Source organism: Amphiprion ocellaris, chromosome 9, assembly GCF_022539595.1.
Source record: "Amphiprion ocellaris isolate individual 3 ecotype Okinawa chromosome 9, ASM2253959v1, whole genome shotgun sequence".
NCBI lineage: Eukaryota > Metazoa > Chordata > Actinopteri > Pomacentridae > Amphiprion > Amphiprion ocellaris.
In genome coordinates, this window is record NC_072774.1 from 25,538,537 (window position 1) to 25,558,928 (window position 20,392).

Sequence of the window (20,392 nt, forward strand, 5' to 3'; positions counted from 1 at the left end):
GCTTGTTCGGTGAACATTAAGGCTCATTTAGCTCTACATCAAAAGTCACTAATAATCCTGCTAATTTACTATAACCATCACGTTTCAATCCTGCCTGGGTTTCATTTGTCAAGTGAGGAAATAACTATGAGCTGCCATTTCCGGGTCTACCTGCCAAAATAAAAGCATTGCCCATTTTTACATGCCAATGAGTAAATGTAAAATTACACAATTTAGACATAGCTTTGACACCATAAACCAAGATTTTTTTTAAAGAAATCCTACATAAGATAACAATGTATGGGTACGTATGTCTATATTTATGTAGAAATTGTAAAACACTACAAGTCATTTTGGCAAAGTGGATATTTTCTACATATAACAATAATGTTATTAGTTTCAAGGGTGTATTAGTCCCTTCACAAATAAATGTGGTATCTCCACTAGAGCTTTTGTTTTTTAAATGAATGCTTGAAAACTTGTTTTAAATTAATAATCAAGCCAAAAAAAATATCTTGTTTTAAATGACCTTAATTATTAATAAAGAAAATAAACTTTTGTTGCCACCTATTCATAATGTGAAGCTTGGAAATACTTTCTAGCGACACATTTTTCAAATATTTTTACTTAATTATGATTATGCAAGAGAAGTTGACATGGATGTTTGCATTAAATGATACAGTATTCAATCATAGACTGTACAGTCTATGTATTCAATTGAAATTTGTATTTTTTGTTATCAATAGTGGGAACATGTAAGCAAGTGTGTTTACTACTTTAAAAAATATGCAATAATTAACACACAATGACAGAAAATATCCAACTAAGTTTAAACATTTGTGTATTTTCTTATTTGTATACTCGTTCATAAAATTGGAATTGGTGTGTTCATGATTTTTTTAACTAAATAGCTCAACTGCCGCTTTGTCCGCTCTGTATGTATCCAGCTTGATGCGTGTCTCGGCGTCGAGGGGCGTGTTCAAAGATTTAAATCCCTCGGACATGCGCAGACGCTGATCCGTGCTGCTGGGTGCGCCATATTGGCTGGCTTACATGGGGAGTGGAGTTGGCCAAGCCGCTTGAAAAACCGAACCAGTTTCCTGACATGAAGCGCTTCGAGGATAACAAGTAAATCAGCGCGGTAGGATTTATCGGTTTGCTTCGGTGCAAAGTGTCTAATTTGTCAGATTTGCTTGCATTTTGCCCGTGAAGAGGTTCTCGGCCAACTCGAGTCCAATGGATCCCCGGACCGCTTGGATCCAGCCGGAGCAGAAGGGACCTGCCAATTCCCAGTGGATGCACATTTGGGAAACGTCTCAGGGATTTGGAGCGAACTCCGGCGTCGACAACCACCTTCACCACCGGCTCAACTTTGTGGTGCAAAATGCAAACTCCACGGACTCACAGGGCGAGTATTGCAGAAATGTAGCACCGCCGCCGGGGGTTGTGTTCAGGAAACTGCCGAAGCGAGACGGAGGCGGCGGCGGCGGCGGCGGAGGAGAGAGGGGGAGCGTCCGGAGGAAAGGCTCGCTGTCTCCGTCCTCCTCCTCCCTGGACTCGGAGGCCGAGAGCTCGTCGCCATCCGGCTCCTGTCTGCAGATCGACAACCTGAACGTCGCAGAAGAGGCCAAGCAGTTTCTACACTACGGCGAGCTGAACGAGAACCGACAGCCTCCTGCGCCGGTTCACACCGTTCACTGTCGCAGCATGCAACAGTCCGGCGGCCACACCCCCAACGGGACGAAGAGCCAGCACGGCAGCAAGCACCACCACCACCACCAGTCACATCCGTCCGGCCGCAGGAGGCAGCTGAACAGAGCCAACACTTTCCCCGGAGTCGACCCGCTGCTGCCCTACGAGTACAACGGACAGTACGTGGATTCATCCTGCAGCCTGTGGAAGACCAGGAGGTACAGCCCGGGCATCAATGGGTAAGAACGCTATTTTATTCAGAGTCATGATATGCATCTGAAAGTGAAGAATTTTAGCCGGTTAATGCATACATTGCGATGCAAATGCAAGGACATGTGTGCAATATTGGTGCAAAACATGCAGAATTTTTGCTTTTTCTCTTCCTGCATGTGCATCTACCAGTATTTCAGTTCATTTCCCTTTGTTTTTTGCAGCCTCCACGAAGAGATAGTGGACTTTTTTAGCTTCATGTCACCACGACCTGAAGAGGAGGCCATGAGGAGGGACGTCGTGAACAGAATAGAGAGTGTCATCAAGGACTTGTGGCCCACAGCAAGGGTGAGTTCTAGTAGCATAGATACTTACCGGTGTACTCCACTCTGGCCTACACTGTATGTAAATCTGACCTGTGCTCAGGTTTCAATGCTTGATTACTTGTGGTTCAAGTTCTTGAGGCCGTGCTGTTCGTCACATTTTCTCTCCTGCTGCTAATCATCCTCATGGGTCTCAGTAAGTGGACGCTTCCTACTGCATCCAGTGTTGGATTCTTTTGCTAAAGTTGCAGAAATTTGTGTCTTTAAACAAAGTTGACTCTGTCACAGTACTTCAAAATGCAACTTGCAGGTTTGCGACCCCACTGGATGAAGTGGTAGGAAAATGAAGCTGGATTTTGGTTAGATATAATCACTACAATAACATTTAGAGAAGTTTTGTGCTCCCTTGAAAGAACACAACCTGTTCATGGTGTCATGAACTGAATCTACCTTGACTGCTCTCTTCTTAACAATGTCAAATATGCATCCTTGCTATAGATTTGACACTAAATAGGTTGAAAATGTATATTCATGAGCATATGGCGGCTGCAGATTTATACCTTGGAGTCTTATGGGTTTCAGAGACCAGGAACAAACAAGGATTAAGAGAAAAACTAATGTGTGAGGAGAACCAGAGACAGACTTCGGTTAATGCTGGCTAAGTTTCTGTCACATCTCAATTCAGTAAAGTTTGTGTCATACATCAGGACTCAATACAATTAGTATTGGCGATTTAAAACTGGGATGTTGATACTGATCCATAACAGGAAGTGATGCGTGAGGATCATAGCTAGTGTCAGTCATATCTGGCTTGTCAAACATAAATCAACACATGAAGTTTACAAAAGTAAAGCTGTCAGTGCAAAGTTCTGTTTCCTTTGTGTTGAATCTCTGACTAATCCATAGCCAGTGCAGCATCTGGGGCCGCTAATGATGGACCTGAAACCGCTGTGTGGACCAAAAGAGCCGAACAAGCTACCTGTCTCACACAGGCCATGCAAAACTCTGTCATATATCCATGGACACAATCCTCTTGTCTAAAATGAGCTCTACATATGACCTTGACAGCTTTCCGAATCATAAACTGCTTCTTTATGCTTTAACTGTTTCATGCACACATCTTGGTCACAATAATGCACCTCAGACTTGCACAAGACACCATGAGCTGTATGAGCTATGTGATGCAACTGTGCAGAGGATAGTGGGTCAGAATGGCCAGAAAAGCATGCCGACTCGCGTACTTTGCAGTCTAACCGGGCGTATTAGGACATGCAGGTATTTTTGGAACACTACATTTGACATTCTGTGCATAGGGACATACCAAATCTTTTTCTGGCTCACTATATAGTATAGTGTATAGTATGTAGTATGGATGTTGGAACACACCCAGTGTTTTTCTTCACAGATGCAGCTGTGAAGTCTTGACTCTTTACCATCCCACCCAGGCACGCCAAAGTTAGCTCTATAGTGGGGAAAAGTATAAGTCGCCTTGATGGAAATGTAGTGAAATGCTTTTTAAAATTTCTAAAAATCGACCAACAATTGTACAGTTTGCAGAGGTAGGAAGACTCCCTGGAACTGTTTTAAGATGGCTAATCAAAATGCCTACTTTGTCATCAGAATTTTTGCCTTTATGTCTCATAAAATGGTTAAAATAATGCACTTTTTCAGTCATTTCAGAGAAATACTAGTTGTAAATTTAGAGTGCAACTTGCTCTTTAAATTCTTGATGATTTAGTGCAACCGCAGCTGTCTGAGTAAAGCTACAATATATGATTTAGATATTTTTGACAGCACAACTTTGCAGATGATGGCAGACTTTGAATTACTTCCTGTTCATGAAGCTAGTAACGTTATAACCTAATCAGTTTCAAGATGCAGTCAGAGAGGTAAGAATTTAACCGCAGCCACTTTTAAAGCCAAGATTATACCAAGACAATACACAGCTGAGCAGTTTCTACTTCCTCTGACTTCACCAGGACTCTTTTTTTTTTTCCTCCCCACACTTCAGCAGGATTTTTAATCGAATTTTATTTGCTATTGAAATATTCAATGTGCTGGTTTTATCATTGTGTAACCCTGGTTTTTAATACGATGTTTTATTTCTTGCGTTGACTTTTGTTTATTGCTTTGCAAATGACATTGCACAGCTGTAATGTACCATGTAAATCAGCGTTATTGTGTTATATGCTCGGCTTTACTGCGCTTACGTGTCCTGTTTTGCGACATGGCAACCAGTCAACAGCCCAGTTTACACTATATGTCCAAACAGAGTGGAGCAGATGTAATCATTTATTCATGTCACATTCCTGAAGTAACATTAGTGAATTATTTTCCACTGGATGCTGCCAACAGAGTGTACTTTGTAACAACCAGCTTTTTTTTCTGGGTTAATATTGTAAACATTTTGGACTAATCCTGGCCCACAGAAATCCCATTGGGCCTCACTGTGAATTACATTCTTCCTTTTTTCTCTCTAAATATCATTTTGTGCAACTTTTCCAAGCTGTCCTGCTGTTTTCACTGAGCTCCACATAAATGAGGACTAATAGACATACTTTAATAGCTTAAAAATTAGCTTTTACTTGTCAGTTATATTTATTTGTACAGCTCAAAGTCACGGCTTCACTTGTAGTTTTTTTTTTTAACACCTTTTAATATTTCCTGACCTGATGTTTTTGCGATGGTATGAGTAAGCCCAGACACAGTACACTGGAGGTAACACTTTATTAAGTTGGAGTATGATGTCTTTCTATTTTAGGGGGAAAGGATGGAGCAGTGAAACTTGTAACCAGACTTGTATTAATTTGTTCTTGTTCTCTGCAGGTGGAGATATTTGGCAGCTTCAGTACAGGACTTTATCTTCCAACAAGGTAACATTTGCTTTGCTACCGTTCCTGTACAGTCTGACCTTACATAGGCTTCTGTTAAAATGTCTCAGTGTGCTAGTTTTTAGGTAGTAGAAGCACTTTGTGAAAGGTATGCTTGTCAGAATTTTATTGTCAGCGCCGCTGTCCACGCTGCTGGAAACACAGATTTTGCCTCTGGTTTTCAGTCATATGCTTTCCACTTTGTTGTCACATTTTAAGTTAAATAAATCCAGCAGCCTCATTTGCAGCCAGTGTGTCACAATATTAATTGGGGTGATTTTTGGAGTGGAAACAAGTCGACTGTTCAGTGTAATGCTCAGCAACATCACACTGCTGTATTCACAACTCCAGTAACAACAACATATTAGTTATGAAATGGGACTGAGGCTCTAACATGACCATATCTTGAACTAATTTCTTGAAATATTTGCTGCTTTTTTTAAAATATTATTTCATCTTTGTATAATTAGGCAATCTTTTGGAAGGGATTGTGCTTTGAGAGGTGGTTAACAGCATTTTGTTCAGTTGAAGTTACCATTTGTTCTTTGATTTCTTGCTGTACTTCCAATAGTCTTCATTTCTCAAACTGTCATGTTGTTCTTTCACCCTGATGGTATGATTTTTTTGTAACTTGTACATCAGTATGGACTGCACAGAGATGCACTATGAAGCAAGGTGCATGGGTTAGTGAGGTACGTTGGGATTAAAGCCAGTTTGGTTGCTCTGGAGGAGATTCTGTTCAGAGTTTTGGATTTAGATCAACTTTAAGAAGCGACACACTTTCACCAATTAATTTCCTGACTATTGTCTGAGTTATACAGAGTCTCAGCTAAGGGAATATCTGCAAACCTGTTGAGGTGTTTTATAGTAATTCCGCTAAACAAAGCTGTGCAGTTACAGTATCGCACACCCTAAGTGTTGCCATGTATTCAGTTGGTGATGCAGACAACACATGATTTTATACTTGTACATAAATAGCATAATTTTTACTTATGTGATAATGTCAGGCCTAAGTAATCTAATGTGGAACTGTCACCTTAGAAATAAGCGTCTGCATTGAGAGTGCATTGCTGGTAAAATACATACACAGTTAATAGTTTTCTTCTAGCATTCCTCTGCTTTTTCCATAATAAATGTTTATATTTTCCTGAGGTTTTAGGTTTTGTCGAGCCAGCTTACACAAAGAAAGTCTGGCTTTGTCTAACTTGCTTCATGATACAACTCTCTGGTGTGGACTTGAGGGAACAAGTTTGTGAGATACAGAATATTTTTTGGCTTTGTTCTCAGTGACATCGACCTGGTGGTGTTTGGAAAATGGGATCATCCCCCACTGCAGGAACTAGAGCAAGCCCTGAAAAAACAGAACATAGCTGGTCCTTGTCCCATCAAAGTCCTGGACAAAGCTACAGTAAGTCACCGAAACATGTCGGTTTACTTTTCACAGCTGAGCTTACAACCTAAAAGTAAAAAAGAAATGTTTTCGCCATTATGAAACCTTGGGAACCCTTTGAAATTAATCCCATTGAAATTTCTGACCTGTCCTCAGGTGCCAATCATCAAGCTCACTGATCACGAAACACAGGTGAAAGTGGACATCAGCTTTAATGTGGAGACGGCAGTCAAAGCAGCACAGTTCATCAAGAGCTACCTGAAGGTGAGCCCTGTAGCCTTTTTAAATGAAGCTAACATGAATGTATTTATTTGGCTGTAGTCAACAGTGTTTTTCCCCGTTGTTTTGTAGAAGTACACCGTCCTGCCACCTTTGATCTTTGTCCTGAAGCAGTTCCTCCTGCAGAGGGATCTGAATGAAGTCTTCACTGGAGGCATCAGCTCATACAGCCTCATACTCATGGCCATCAGCTTCCTGCAGGTAAACAAACATTCATGGTCCTCATCACAGCCCTCAGCTCCAGATTATACAAATACATCTACAGTACATACTCTGCAGTCTTCTCAAAACACTACAGATTTTGTAATATAAAATAAAATGGATAAGTCTCTCGTATAGTAACTGAGTTGTGATTTCAAATAAGGTGATGATGGCTTTTGTGTTTGCTGTATTATCGAACCGTAGCACATAATTAAGTTTGTGTTGTACTTCTATAAAGCAATACAAGTTTTCAAATAAGAGTTTAAATCTAAATTGTTAAATTTAGAATCACTATGAGCTCAACCAAAGTTTTGAAATGTATTTCTATATGGAAGCGTTCACAGAATTAGATCTTAGTGGTACTCTGTATAATTTGTTGCAGTTTATTTAATGTTTTTGTGTTTGTATTTATTTGAAATACTGGGGGAAAAAAGGTGTAAAATATCACAACAAGAAAACAGATTTTTTTTTAAAGTGGATTTGGTTACAAAATTGGTGACAAAGTGAAGATAATGAGTTCTTCCTGCGCCGTTAATATCAGTTACACCCTCGGATCGACACGAGACGCTCCAACATTAACCTGGGCATCCTGCTGATTGAGTTCTTTGAGCTTTACGGCCGAGATTTCAACTACATGAAGATGGGCATCCGGGTGAAGAACGGAGGAGCCTACCTGTCCAAGGAGGAGATGGCCAAAGCCATGGAGAACGGGAACAGGCCATCCATGCTCTGCATCGAGGACCCGCTCCAGCCAGGTGAGCCTGGAATTTAAAATGATGATCAGATATGACGTATTTAAGTTCAGCTGTGTAATACACTCAGATTTATAATTGTTTTTGTATATCAGCAAGATAGTTGATTTATGGTTGCTGAAAAGAAATATGTAGTTACATTGTGACATTTTTGGCCTTTCAGTCACTAGATCTTCATTTCCTTTTAATTGTCCTCTGAAGTACATGCGATTTAGATTTTTGCGCACAGATCCTCCTTTTAGATTAGATCAGAAGTGTTACATGGCATTTTTTTCTTGGCAGTTTTGTATTGTGGTTGCATTTTCCACAACTTATCAAGTGTCTGATGTAGATATTATATTTTTCACAGGGAACGATGTGGGCAGGAGTTCATATGGAGTCCTGCAGGTAAAGCAGGTGTTTGACTTTGCCTACATGGTGCTGAGTCATGGTGTCTCTCCTCTAGCTCGAGCATATCCCAACAAAGATTACGACAGGTTGGTTTGTTTAACTCTGCAGCTGTCCTCCAAGAGGTTCTTTATTGTCCTTGTTAACAAATTAAAGCATGCCTGAAGGGTTAATTTTTAATTTTTTTTTTTTTTTTTTTATGGAAGCAATTTAGCTTTTCTTATCACTTTTGTATTGTTTTCCTCAGCACTGGTGTTTGACTGTAATGTTTTGTGCTGCAGTACTTTAGGACGGATCATCAAAGTCAGTCCAGAGGTCCTGTCCTACAGAGATTGGACAATCAAGAAGTGGGGAGCCAAGCAGTATGCCAAGCTGGAGAACCATGGTAACTTTATGTTCATCTCTGGGTTGGCATTTTCTCTCTGGAACTTTTATCCTGCTGCTCGACACAGCGACACTCAAAGAGACGATTATGTCATCACTTGATGCTGTCAGATCATCTCAGACTTCTTTCAAGTGTAGTTTTCTGTTTGCTTCCAGATGTAGAGGCCTGCGAACAGGATTTTGGCAGGCTGATGCTGGTGGAGGATCAAAGAGACTCTTCCTCCCCCCTCAGTGCCGACTCCCCCTCACCCTCTCCCGTCTTCCTCCCCAGCCCTCTGCACCATTCATCATCTTCATCTGCCTGCTCACTCTCCTCCTCCTCTGGAAGTGACATAGTAAGGTTTTTTTTTTTGTTGAAACATTTACTAAATAATTAGCTTGCAACCACTTTGGCAACACATGCAATAAACCCCTAAATATGTATTGAATTTGTAGTCATAATTGTATACAGATCACAGCAGCTGGGATGCCACAATTTGACTGTAATCCAGCTGCTAAAGCTTTGAACCTTCAGTGCAACGTTGTTACCTTGTGGATGCATTTTTCCAGGAGTCTGATTCTCCTCAAAGCAGTCATGGTGCTGTCCAGCTCCACTCCCTCACCCTGGCCCCGATCCACTCAGTGATCCAGATGACTCCTGACCTGAGGGCCACACATCCAGCAAACTTTATCCACCCTACTTGTCAGGTTGGTCACCTCAGATTTATCTTTGGAACAAAAAATAAATTGACATGGTGAATATTTTTTATTGGTATAGTCTACTGTATTATAGCAATGCAAAGCTCACTTTATTACCAGACTTTTCATTGCATTTTCTTCCCTCTCTCTAGGTCCGGATGCCCCTCCCAGAAAGTGTCACCATGCCCTCCCTCTCTGATTGCCAGTTCTACCATGAGAACCCTCCTCCCATCAGTGTTGTGCACCATCACACGTCACAAGCTGCACAAGTCTCCCAGCACACCAACTCCACCAGCCCCCTCCACCAGCTCCACCACCCCCACCACCCCCATGTCGGAGGCCAGCAGAGCCACAGTTACAGCATGAGAGCCAACTCCCATGGCTCAGTCGAGCCACACAAGTTCGTCTTCAAGCACAACCAAGGTGGGAACCTCCACGGCCACGGTCACCCTCAAGCTAGCTTCAGTCCTCAGCGCAGGTTTGTTGTCCAGACGGCACCGGGTGTGAGGTACCAGCAGCAGTACAGCCGAAACACCTGGCGACGCAGAAAGAGGGACAATGTTCCTGCTCTCAACCAGAGCAGATGAAAGAAGGAAACTGCAGAATAACTTGTACTGATTGTTGAAGACCTCTCTGCCCGTCATGAGGGGATTATGATGGTGATTTTTTTTTTTTTCTTTTTGAGGCTCTCAGATGCACCCGTGTTGTGCTACAATTCACAAGTCAATTCAAGTTGTCTCCCATTTTCTTGGAGATTTGTGAACGTCTGAAGTCTTTGTGCATATTTAATTCCATCAGTCAGAAGTCAGAAGCTTTTCCTCAGAGTTTGATGCACACCAGCACAGACTTGACTTGACTGAGGAATCACTGATTCCCAGACTAGGTCTCCTCAGCAGTGCTACTTCCTGGTTTGTTGGCAGTCAAGTGTTTCCATGCAACTCGAACATCATGTGCCATAGTACTGAACTGGTTCATCAACCTGACATCGCTTGAAGTTTTGACTCGTACTGGGCCTTATCAGGATTTGGGCTCATCGGTCTTTTGAATGCAACTCACTATTAGCTCGACTCTTGATCCGGAGCTCTAAGCCTGAATTATCATCTACAAATTGTAGTCTGGACTGAAGCGAAGCACTACCTTTCTACCTATGCAGCGCAACGCTGACAATGTTTTTGGTGTGACGGCACAAATGGACCTTGTCTCAAGAGCATAAACTGTGATGACTTGTGTGAATGTATCAGTCGTTCCGTATTTGTTGGTCATTGTCTTTTGTTCTGTTGTTTTCGTCACAGAGGGATTTTTTTCACATTGGCACTACTATGTTTTGTTCTGTACTGTAAACATTGCCACCTTATTTTATGTTTGTTGCATTCATGTGCAATAATGACTTGCTTTTATTTAATTTATTTCACATTTTAGTTTAATTTTAGGGGTTCTCCCGACTATAGGTTTGCTTTTTTGTTTTATTTCTAGACTATATTGATCTGTGCAATAGATGGATTTAAGGGCCTAGAAGGAATGTGTGTGTGTGTGTGTGTGTGTGTGTGTGTGTAAAGCTTTCCAACAGAAGGGGGAGCTGTGGTATAACATGAGAAATGTGCCAAAAATTCCATGATGCCAACATTTTACTCATGTTTAGTTTACCATTGTTTTGTGGTCACTTGAAATTTTGCCAACTGATTGTCCAAGTACTTCTCCACCACTAGTTCTCATTTGAAACATATCATCCGGTATTTAGTTGTTTTATTTAGGTGTATTTCCAAGAACCTGTACGCTATATTTGAGGAAATGCACCTTCAGCTGTGGTTGCTTTTGTCTTTTCAAAAATAGTTGGTGCTACTTATTACCAGCAAAGTGCTTGTTTTCTGCCTTATATCTCCTTTGATTCTGTTGAAGCAACAGGTTGACTGCCTTCTTAAATGACCAAATCTTCCCTTTTTCCTGTAGCCAGAGCTTTCCGTATTTGTTTCAGTAAGCACTGCCAGGGTCACTTGGCTTTTATTTTTACATACAGCTTCTGAGTGTCTGCTCCAGGAGCAGATGCCAAATGATGATTGTTAGCATCATGTCACAGCTTTTCTTTTTTTTTTTTTTTTTTTTTTAAAGAAAAAAAAACATTTTTTGGACGTTGTTTTCTCTTGAATTTTTTTTCTCTTGAATTTTTTTTCTTTTGAATTTTTTTTTAAAATTTTTCTTGTTTTGAATTTTTTTTTCATTCAATGAGAATAATTAGAGATCAGTTGAGAGGTCCTTATATTCCACAGAGGTTTTTCTTCTGCCATATTTAAAGTCAGTATTTGTATGACAAGGTTTCAAAGCTACAGAGTTTACACAGCAATCCACGAGAGGACTTGAGCTTGGGACCCCATAGATGCACCGTCACAGGAGTTATGGTTGAGCCAAAAGCAGTCTGGTGAACTGTCAACTGTAACACCTTGTGAATCAGACTGATGGACTGAACATCATGCCGTTGGCATTACCCTTTCGTTTTAAGTGCAGCTTTTCAGCAAGTTGTCTTGAGGATAATCAGCAGGTCGTTATCCTATTGCCATGAACCAAATCCCCAGCTCATTTCCCTGTAGTTAAGGATGGGTTGTAATGTGTAAACGACTGACAAATAGATGCATACCTTGTTTTTTATGTAAGTTTTCTATTTTTTTTAATAAACATTTTAAAACTCCATTTCCAGTTGAGTGCGCACAGTTTTATTTTTGTTCTTGTGCCTGCAAGTTAATGTGACTTTACAACAGAGGTAAGTAATTCCTTATTCGGCTACCTGTCTTTCAGCATCTGCATGAGGTTTGCATATTGCCTGATCTTGGCTGAAGTGTGTAAAGGTTTCATTCATGTGGTTTCCAGTTGGTTGTCTTTGTTATTGCACTGCCATGAGTTGTGGAGTTGCAGCACATGGATGCCCACATTTTGAGCAAAAAAACCCACACTTTTCTGAGTCTGTACTTTTAGTTGAACAAATTCAGAGATACTGAGGAGCATCTTCACTGTACTGTAATCCCTCCTGGTCTCTGATGGGGGCACTGCTGGATCACTGCTTGGCTCAGTTGCATCACATCCGTTAGCTTTCAGATTGTCAGCAGGGTGCAGGGAGGCAGAATATGACAAGGGAAGGGCTTCACTAAAAATCACTCCTGAAAGTTTAGTCGCTGGAGGGTTAGTAGCTTAAAAACTGTGGCCGTTTTATTTCAATTGAGAGAAATGGAAAAGAGCATCTGCCCTGAGGCCCTTTTTTTACCCCCTTTTTCTTTCATTCAGATTAGCTTACTCAGGCTCTCAGAAATTAGACCCTAAATCCATGTCATCCACTTTCTCAGAACTGATTTCATTGATTACACAGCGGTGATACTCTGGCACAGCTATAGTCCATGATATAGTTAAAAGCTGGCTCTTTGTTCCTTATGGATTTATTAACCAGATTAGATGATGGCATCGATCATGTGTTGGTAATCTGCACACACCGACATGGGGGTCAATCTTATTGGTGTGCTGATGTGAAATTGAGTCGCCGTTACACATAGTAGTTGTATGCACAATTAGTGTCGCAACATGGTTTGTGTGTGTATTTAAATGCATGTTCGCCTCTAAAGGATGAAGCACACACAGTCCTCAGGGGAGAAAGAAGCAGCATCCAGTACGCATACTCCTGCTTAGATCTGCACTTCCTCAAGAGGACACTTGTCCGCACAAAACGCTTACAAGAGGGCAGAGTTGGCACTTCACAAGAGCACATCACTGTGAAAGACTTGCTGTTTAAGAAGAGAGTGAAACCAAGTGTTAAAAATCAGAACTTTACTGTGTGGTGAAGTACGTCCTCCTGAACAAGTCAAGAAAGTTCTCCGCAGCTCACTTTTCTGCTGACCTTGCTTCACAGGGACCAGATACAAGCTTTTACAGACTTCCTTCCCATGCAAATCAATACAGTATGAAGCCAGATGTACAGAAATAAACTGTGAAATTTGTTTAAAAGACTCGCCTTCCAATTCCCTCTGGCATTAAAAATGAAGTTCCTCTAAGGAAAGGTCAGCAGTTATACCTTCAGGCTGTTTGTGGCTTTCAGTGTCTTGACAGTAGAAAATCTGCATCTCTCTGGATTCAAGTCCCACGCAGAGGCCCTCGACAATGTGATGGGAATCGGTATGTGGATGTAATTAGTGTTTGCAAACAACATTGTTCAGATGACAGTCAGCGAATGCAGGACAAAGGAGATGTCAGTTAAATCTGAAATGTTATGTTGTCAAGAAATTCCACTAGTGTATTCAAGCTGACAGAAACTCTTAAAAATAATAATAAATGCCACTTCTTAGAGTCCTCGGTTTCTTCCTCGGGGCACGACAGGATGGAATATTTTATCCTGCAGTAATTTATATCCAAGTATTTCTGGACGTATATGTAGTCCAGGGAAATATCAGAACTTTTAACTTGGGTGATCAGATCAAAGTCAGATGTCCCAAATGTGCATGACAATCATCATTTCATGACAGTTAAAAATGTTTTTGAAATGTTGATTTACATCACAAGACTGTACGAAATTACCAGCTGCTCAGTAAATCTCAGAAGTGGAGTTTAGTTTTTCCCACTTTAGAGCTACCCAACAAGCTGTCGATTGATTTATCAACCAAAGTAATGTTTATATATATATATACTAGTATGTAAGCTATATTGTATTAAGTTTCAATATATTGTATTATATGTATGAGTTAAAAGGGAAAATGATGAAATCATTGCTTATGGACTTAACAAACTCATTAGCAGTTTACCATGAAGACACTGTTTCACTCCGCACTGCCGACTGCTCAGCTTCAATGTGTCTCTGCTACATGTGCTGCAGGCAGGATTAAGAGGATATAAACTATGGACTCAGGGCTGCTCTGCTGGATAAACTATGTCATGATACAATTTCTAAATTATCCAAGCACTTTATTTCTCTATTATGTTCTGTTAAAGCAAATTCATACTGTATCATTTACACAGTACACGTCACAGACATGTTTATTCTCTCTAATGTTAGCTCTGTTTAAGTCTTTTCTAACTCCTGAGTGAAAAATGAAACATTATAGCAGGTAGACCCACTTATGTTCACAACTGCTAGTGCCGATTGCTTTTTTTGCAACTAAAGAAAGTCACCTCAAAATGTAAAATTAGCTTAAACAGTAAGATGACAGACAAAAAAAACAAAACAAGGGGCTGAAAGATGCTAAAACGTAAAAAAAAAACAAAAAACAACAAAATATCAAGAGAACTGCTGAATGGAGTGATACGTCACTGCAGGTTTGTCATTACTAATCACCTCATTCACATCGTATAATCATGACTCAGCAAATATCACCTCTCAAGGGAGGAAGGTTGTGCTGCCATGACAACAGCGAGGAATTATACGAGCAGCTTAATGAGCCTGGACAACATGTTTGACATTCTGCTGGAGGATCAAACTAAAATCCTGAAAGACTCTATTGATCATGAGCCATTAAAAATGAAGTCCAAGCCAAGCTAAGTGTAGATAAAAATGAGTTAAAGGTGAGGCTACTTATATGGATGCCAAATCAGGTAGTTTCAAGTGCACCTCCCATTCTATATGTACAGTATGCAGACAAACTTTCCTGCATTTAAAGATTAGGCTATCAAACATATGTTAGTTTGTGTTTTTCCCCATTTTTTTCCATGAAGCACATTTGCTATATAGGTTTTGGCATACGTGGAATGTATTTCCCCTTTAAGTCGCCAACTTAGGAAGTTTTTGGAAAGTATCATTGGCAGGCTTTTCCTCTGTGTTTCTGCCAATTATTCTTCAGGTCTGCCCATCTCTCAGGCTCCTTTGGCTGTTTCTGGAAGACAGAGAGAAATGCGATCAAAGCCTCAGCCTTTAAATGCTGACAGGCTGTTTGCTGAGCTCTCAGGATACACATTATGTATGTATAATGTGCATCCTGAGACACATTATGCTATCTACAGGATGAAACCACCTAGATGATGAGACCACAAAGTGTACAAAATAGTGATGATAAAAGGCCTACTGCTATTTCAAAGGAAGAAGGAGGGGGTAAAAAATCAATGATATAAAAGGAATCAGTGCTGCAGAAGAACACACCTGGCACACATGCTACTTGTCATGTCAGTGTTATCTCTGATTTCCTGCATGTCCATCAATCTATCAATAATGTTTAAGACACTCCTCTTCATGCATATTATGCAGCACCACTTGTACATTAGTAACAAGAATTATTTTAATCTGTCCTCTGATTGGTACAATTTTTGACATGTTCATATGTCATTGTATGTAGATAAGGTTGATTTTGCACCATTTTAATAAATCCATTCTGCCTTAACATATTGCCACTGCATTATCACCATAAGCCTTTAATCTTGGTCAGTGTACCGTAGACCATCAGAGACATGCCAGCAATCCTGCTTGGTTCTAAAAGTAAAGATACAGATCTACATAACAAGAGATAGCTATCAGAATTCGTCTGAAATTAGAGTCTGTTAATTATGGACCTATGTGCCGCCCAAAGCACCATCCATTTATGCTTCATTTACGCTGAAATTACTGAACATCGTCTCTCCATTATTCATTTCTAAAGACAGAGTATGTCCAAATCCATATCCTCTTGGTCTAAATATGTTCGCTAACCTTGATTTCGTGCCCGTTTACAGTCCAGTCCGGTGTGCACACTTGAGATATCCTTTTTTCTCTGGCTCAAAGAGGCCTGATGGATTCTGCATTCTTGCTGGTAAAATATCTCCATTCAGCCTCTCTCTGGTATAAAGATCAGTAATGACCCATAGACACCAGCATTCAGGTACTTCACAAAAAACCCATTATCTATGAATAGCGGACCTTTTTTCTGCTGCTTTAAGATACATACTTTTCATCTAAAGCACCTCATAGCAGGAAGAAAGAGAGCCTGGCTGCATATGTAGTTGCAGATCATTGCTTCCATGTTTGGACCCTTTTCTGATAGCTTGTCTTCAGTTTTCATGTTTTACGGTGAAGTTTCGATAAATATTGAATGAACATTAACAGTCGTGATCTTTATCAACCAACCAGAACATTTCTAAAGGTGTTTGTGGCATTAAAAGGTGACATTTATTCAGTTTAAAGCATCAGTTGGGGGTCACGTATTTTATTTTCCAGTAAGATATTTGTAATTGCTCAGTTGCACAAAAAAAATTTTCTATCTTATACTGCACACAATAAATTAGTCACAGAGAGAGAAACCTTGAATACTTGTTCAAGTCTCTGAATGTTCCACAGTCTTCGTGAGCTGGTCGCTTACTTAGTTGCTTCATTCTGGACAGGTTTGGCACAGTGGATTTATCAGAGATGTTTTGCTGAGAAATGGATTGAAGGGAGACAGAATGCAAACTGTCTCTGGTTGGAAAAGCAAAACAATGAGGTGAAAGATGCTTGCAGTGTGGGCTGATCACTACAAGATGATCTTCTCATGTCACACATGCTAATTTGATATGCTGTTTTTGAAAGAAAGGCTTCTTCACACAAGCTTCTGATTCTTCTGTTTGGTGCTTATGTCGGCTTTTGAACATCAGATGTGTAGCTATTTTCCATTTGTGCATCCCAGCTGTCTTTCTTTTCCTCACTTCATGCGATGTTTTTGTCATCAATATGCATCACACGAACTGCTGCTAAGGCCAACTTGTGGCGTGCAGGTATTTCATATGCAGTGTCTCTCTCCATTCATTTCAGAATGTCTCACACCCAAACAGCCTGCAGGGCTTGACAAAACTGCAGGGGATCTGTTTGTGCGAATGAACCTTTATTGATTTTTCTTTTCTCATTCACTCAGAAAGATGTGTTTTCTCAAAGTGGGGTTCTTTTAAAGTGAACACTGAAAAAATTAGAAAGTGCATGTTTCAGAAAAGATGAACTCCTAAGTGCATCCTTGTTATCAATGTATTTCATTTAAAGACTGCGACTAAACAGCAGCACAGACTTACAAAACCTTCAAACACTGTCTACACTCAACACTCTGGATTAGTGCTGTTCGTTTTCCAAAATCATTATCAGATCATCTGGATGACTCAGCCGGTGACTGCATGTGTTTCTTCACACAGAGATACTTCGCCTGTTCAGCTTTATACAGCAGAGCAGAGTAGAAAGTGATTCTATTCACTTCGGTTTCATCTTTGCCTTTTTAGTGCTCATATGAAATCAAACAGAAAATAGGTCAAAGAAAAATGCAGCACTGTGAAATGTATTACTTTTTCCTTTGGGTCAGACATTAGAGGGGACTGAAAATGAAATTGGCAACTCTGGTAGTTATTGCCAAAAGTAAGATTATTGCATGAATTTTAGATTTGTTCTGGTCTTTGTAGTAGGCACGCCCTACAGTTGAACCTATGCAATTGGCACTTCTATGTATATGTGCACTTCTGTATAAATAATCCCTTAGAATATAAATACCTAATATTAATATTAATATTAATAGCTAATAATAGCTAATAATACTTTTTTATCAATTGATTTCAAATTAAGAAATGTGTTATTTAATATAATTTTTATTTAAAACATTTAAATCTACTCTCTAAAGTTAAATATAAATGGAAAATGTGAAAAGCCGATTTGTATTTTTCTGTTCATACAATGTTATGTGATGATAAATGAATAAGCAAAGCACAGCTGCACTTCTGGAATTGAAGTAGATGCATGAAACAAACCAAAGTTTACATCTTACACTAACACTGTAGTTGGTTGGATGCAGTCAGATTTGAAGTGATCAGCGTAGTCCTTCAACTGTTACTGCAACCGTTTTCAACAACAGCCACACTTAAAAATAAGTGTAATAAAAGGACCAAAGATCTAACTACAACACATTGATGTCCATTTCATGTACGTCTCTACCAACGTGGCTCGTTGTTTGCAACAACATTGTCAAACAAGACAAGCTTGAAAATGTGGATTTGCAAGGAGCAACATAGGAGATTTAAAAGCGAAGATCACACCTCAACAACTGCAGTATTTATGCAGCTACATTAAACCGGATGCAGTGTTAGTGGGTTGGGGGTTGGAGACTCCTGTAATAGGCTTTAGTGAAAGTTAATCAGTTTTATAGTGATGGGCTAGTTGTTTGGATTGGGGATTATTCTGTCTTGTTCTGGTGCCAGAACATGCGATAATTTAGCATTTCAAGTGTATTTCACCTCATACCAAAAACTGCAAATGCATCAGACAAAATGTGAAATGCACCATACACAGTATTAAGCTGTATGTTTGTGTTTGGGCATATAATGTATAAATGATGATAATTTGATGATGAATACAGTTTTTAAAATTAAATTCAACTTTCCAATTCTCTGTTATTCATTTTCTGTATAGAAAATTGAATCTTTCAATTGACCTTTTGCAAACAGAAGCAATAAATTTAATTGCCTCAATGACGGCAGCATCCATGAACACTGAGTAAACAATTGCCCCTTCTGCAATCCTGCCGTCTGTTTCTCTCAGATCTCTTCACAGCTCTCAACAGGGTCTGAAGTGCTGCTTGACAAAAGTGCAGCAGAAAGGGCCTTGTTTAAAAGCCCTGTTGCATCCCCTCCATGTAAACATGTATGTGTGTTTGTGTTTGTGCATCTGCTTACATGACACTTTACTCTTCTCTGAAACACGTATTTTTGGTGGAATGAAATGTGCTACACAAACAAAGCTTTCATAAGCCAGAAGTGATAAAAAGCAAACCATATAACCACAAAAATGTGATTGTAGCAGATTAGCAAGTGCACAGATACGCAAATGCGCAAAACTGAGCACAGTATTTCGAATTGGCAGACATACGTCAACTGGCATCAGCCGAGTGACAGCTCACACTGACAACACATGGCAGATACTCTGTTCTGGAGTGACTTAAAATGCTGCTCAGCGTTCATGATTAAAACATTGGAGCCATCAGATCCGCTAAAGTCAGACATCTGACATCAATCAAGTGATGCAGAGACGTGCTTCTTGTGGCAGTCGTCAGTGTTTTTTAAGAAACAAAGCTTTAACTGTGGCTCTGGAACAGACTTCCACTGACACTCACCTTGTCTGTCTACTTTCATACATATTAGTGACACTGAAGCATCAGCATATTAGATCAGAATTACACAAAAGTAAAACAATTTACAACTGATATCAAACAAGTTTGTATACAAGAATGAACAACCCAATCAATATCTCTTTTTACTACATCTCTACAAAAACTGTCCCTGATAACTGTCATGCCACTCATGCTTAAATGGCATTAGTGTGCTATGTTTGCAAGGCAGCTAGCGGTCAATAGTTTGTCAATAAAGTCAGTATCTAGCAGATTGAAAGGCTAAAGATAAAATTTAAAATTTAGATGTTTATCGCAGATGCGCTATTGATGCCTTAATCCGCAGTAGTCAATATGTGAATATAGCAATACAAATATATATATAATCCTGCCTTCATTACATATTTTTGTCACAAATTTTTGATCACCAAATTTGATGTATCATTACAAAAAAATATGTGTGTATATTCATTTGGAGACTTATTGGGGGGACCCAGATAATATATATATTTTTACTGCCAGAGCCAATTGGCATTGGCACCAAATTGCAGTATTGGTCAAGATGGTCTGTCATGTATATATGAATGGGATCACCTGTGGAAACATCACTCATTATGGCAACTCTGCAGTACATTCCAGCATCTCTTAACTTATTGTTCTAGTTAAGGCTTCCAACAATATTGTTTTGATCCATTTTTATTCTACTCTTGTCTTTCATTTGCAGCACCGACCAGCTGAGAATTCACAGCCAAACAGCCAAACATTTTCTTTAGGAGTTAGGACAGACTGAAAATATTTATTCATGCGGCCCGAAACGAGACACCAAATGTTAATGATGATCTGTTCAGCTTATAAGTGCCAGTGCTGTGTTTACAGCTTTTTGAATTGCCCGCAAGTGATCAGAAATCAATTAGCATTGGTTTAGATTATGTCACAATAAATAGGATTTACTTGAACATTACCATACAATGCAATGAAATGATGCCATGTGTTGGCACCAAATGAACAAATTCAGGTTCCACGAGCAGTGAGGATTCCTATACTGAGGAGAGGATATAATAAACACTTCATATGCAGTGTATTCCAGTGATATACTGGAACATTTATGATCTTATATACCAACACAAGCATTGTATACAACAGCAGCAAATACGTATATACAGTAGACGATGATTTGTTAACTGCATTTATCTCTAACTTGATCTAA

The 20,392-nt window shown here is 39.7% G+C and overlaps 1 protein-coding gene across 1 annotated transcript; it reads left to right on the plus strand.

Annotated features, from left to right (window-relative positions):
• Window positions 1–991: 991 nt before the first annotated feature.
• LOC111573426 (terminal nucleotidyltransferase 4A-like) lies at window positions 992–11,827 on the plus strand. Its single transcript, XM_023277581.3, has 12 exons — window positions 992–1,910; window positions 2,106–2,229; window positions 5,031–5,077; window positions 6,362–6,482; window positions 6,621–6,728; window positions 6,816–6,944; window positions 7,486–7,699; window positions 8,046–8,172; window positions 8,365–8,468; window positions 8,624–8,802; window positions 9,017–9,154; window positions 9,298–11,827. The coding sequence occupies exons 1-12, from the start codon at window positions 1,216–1,218 to the stop codon at window positions 9,730–9,732; spliced, it is 2,421 nt and encodes an 806-aa protein (XP_023133349.2). The 5' UTR covers window positions 992–1,215; the 3' UTR covers window positions 9,733–11,827.
• The last annotated feature ends 8,565 nt before the right edge of the window (window positions 11,828–20,392 follow it).

Coding starts and splice junctions, on each gene's coding strand:
- LOC111573426 (XM_023277581.3), top strand. CDS start 1,216: ATGGATCCCCGGACCGCTTGGATCCAGCCGGAGCAGAAGGGACCTGCC. Junction 6,483..6,620: donor AAGTCCTGGACAAAGCTACA/GTAAGTCACCGA, acceptor ACCTGTCCTCAG/GTGCCAATCATCAAGCTCAC. Junction 9,155..9,297: donor TTATCCACCCTACTTGTCAG/GTTGGTCACCTC, acceptor CCCTCTCTCTAG/GTCCGGATGCCCCTCCCAGA.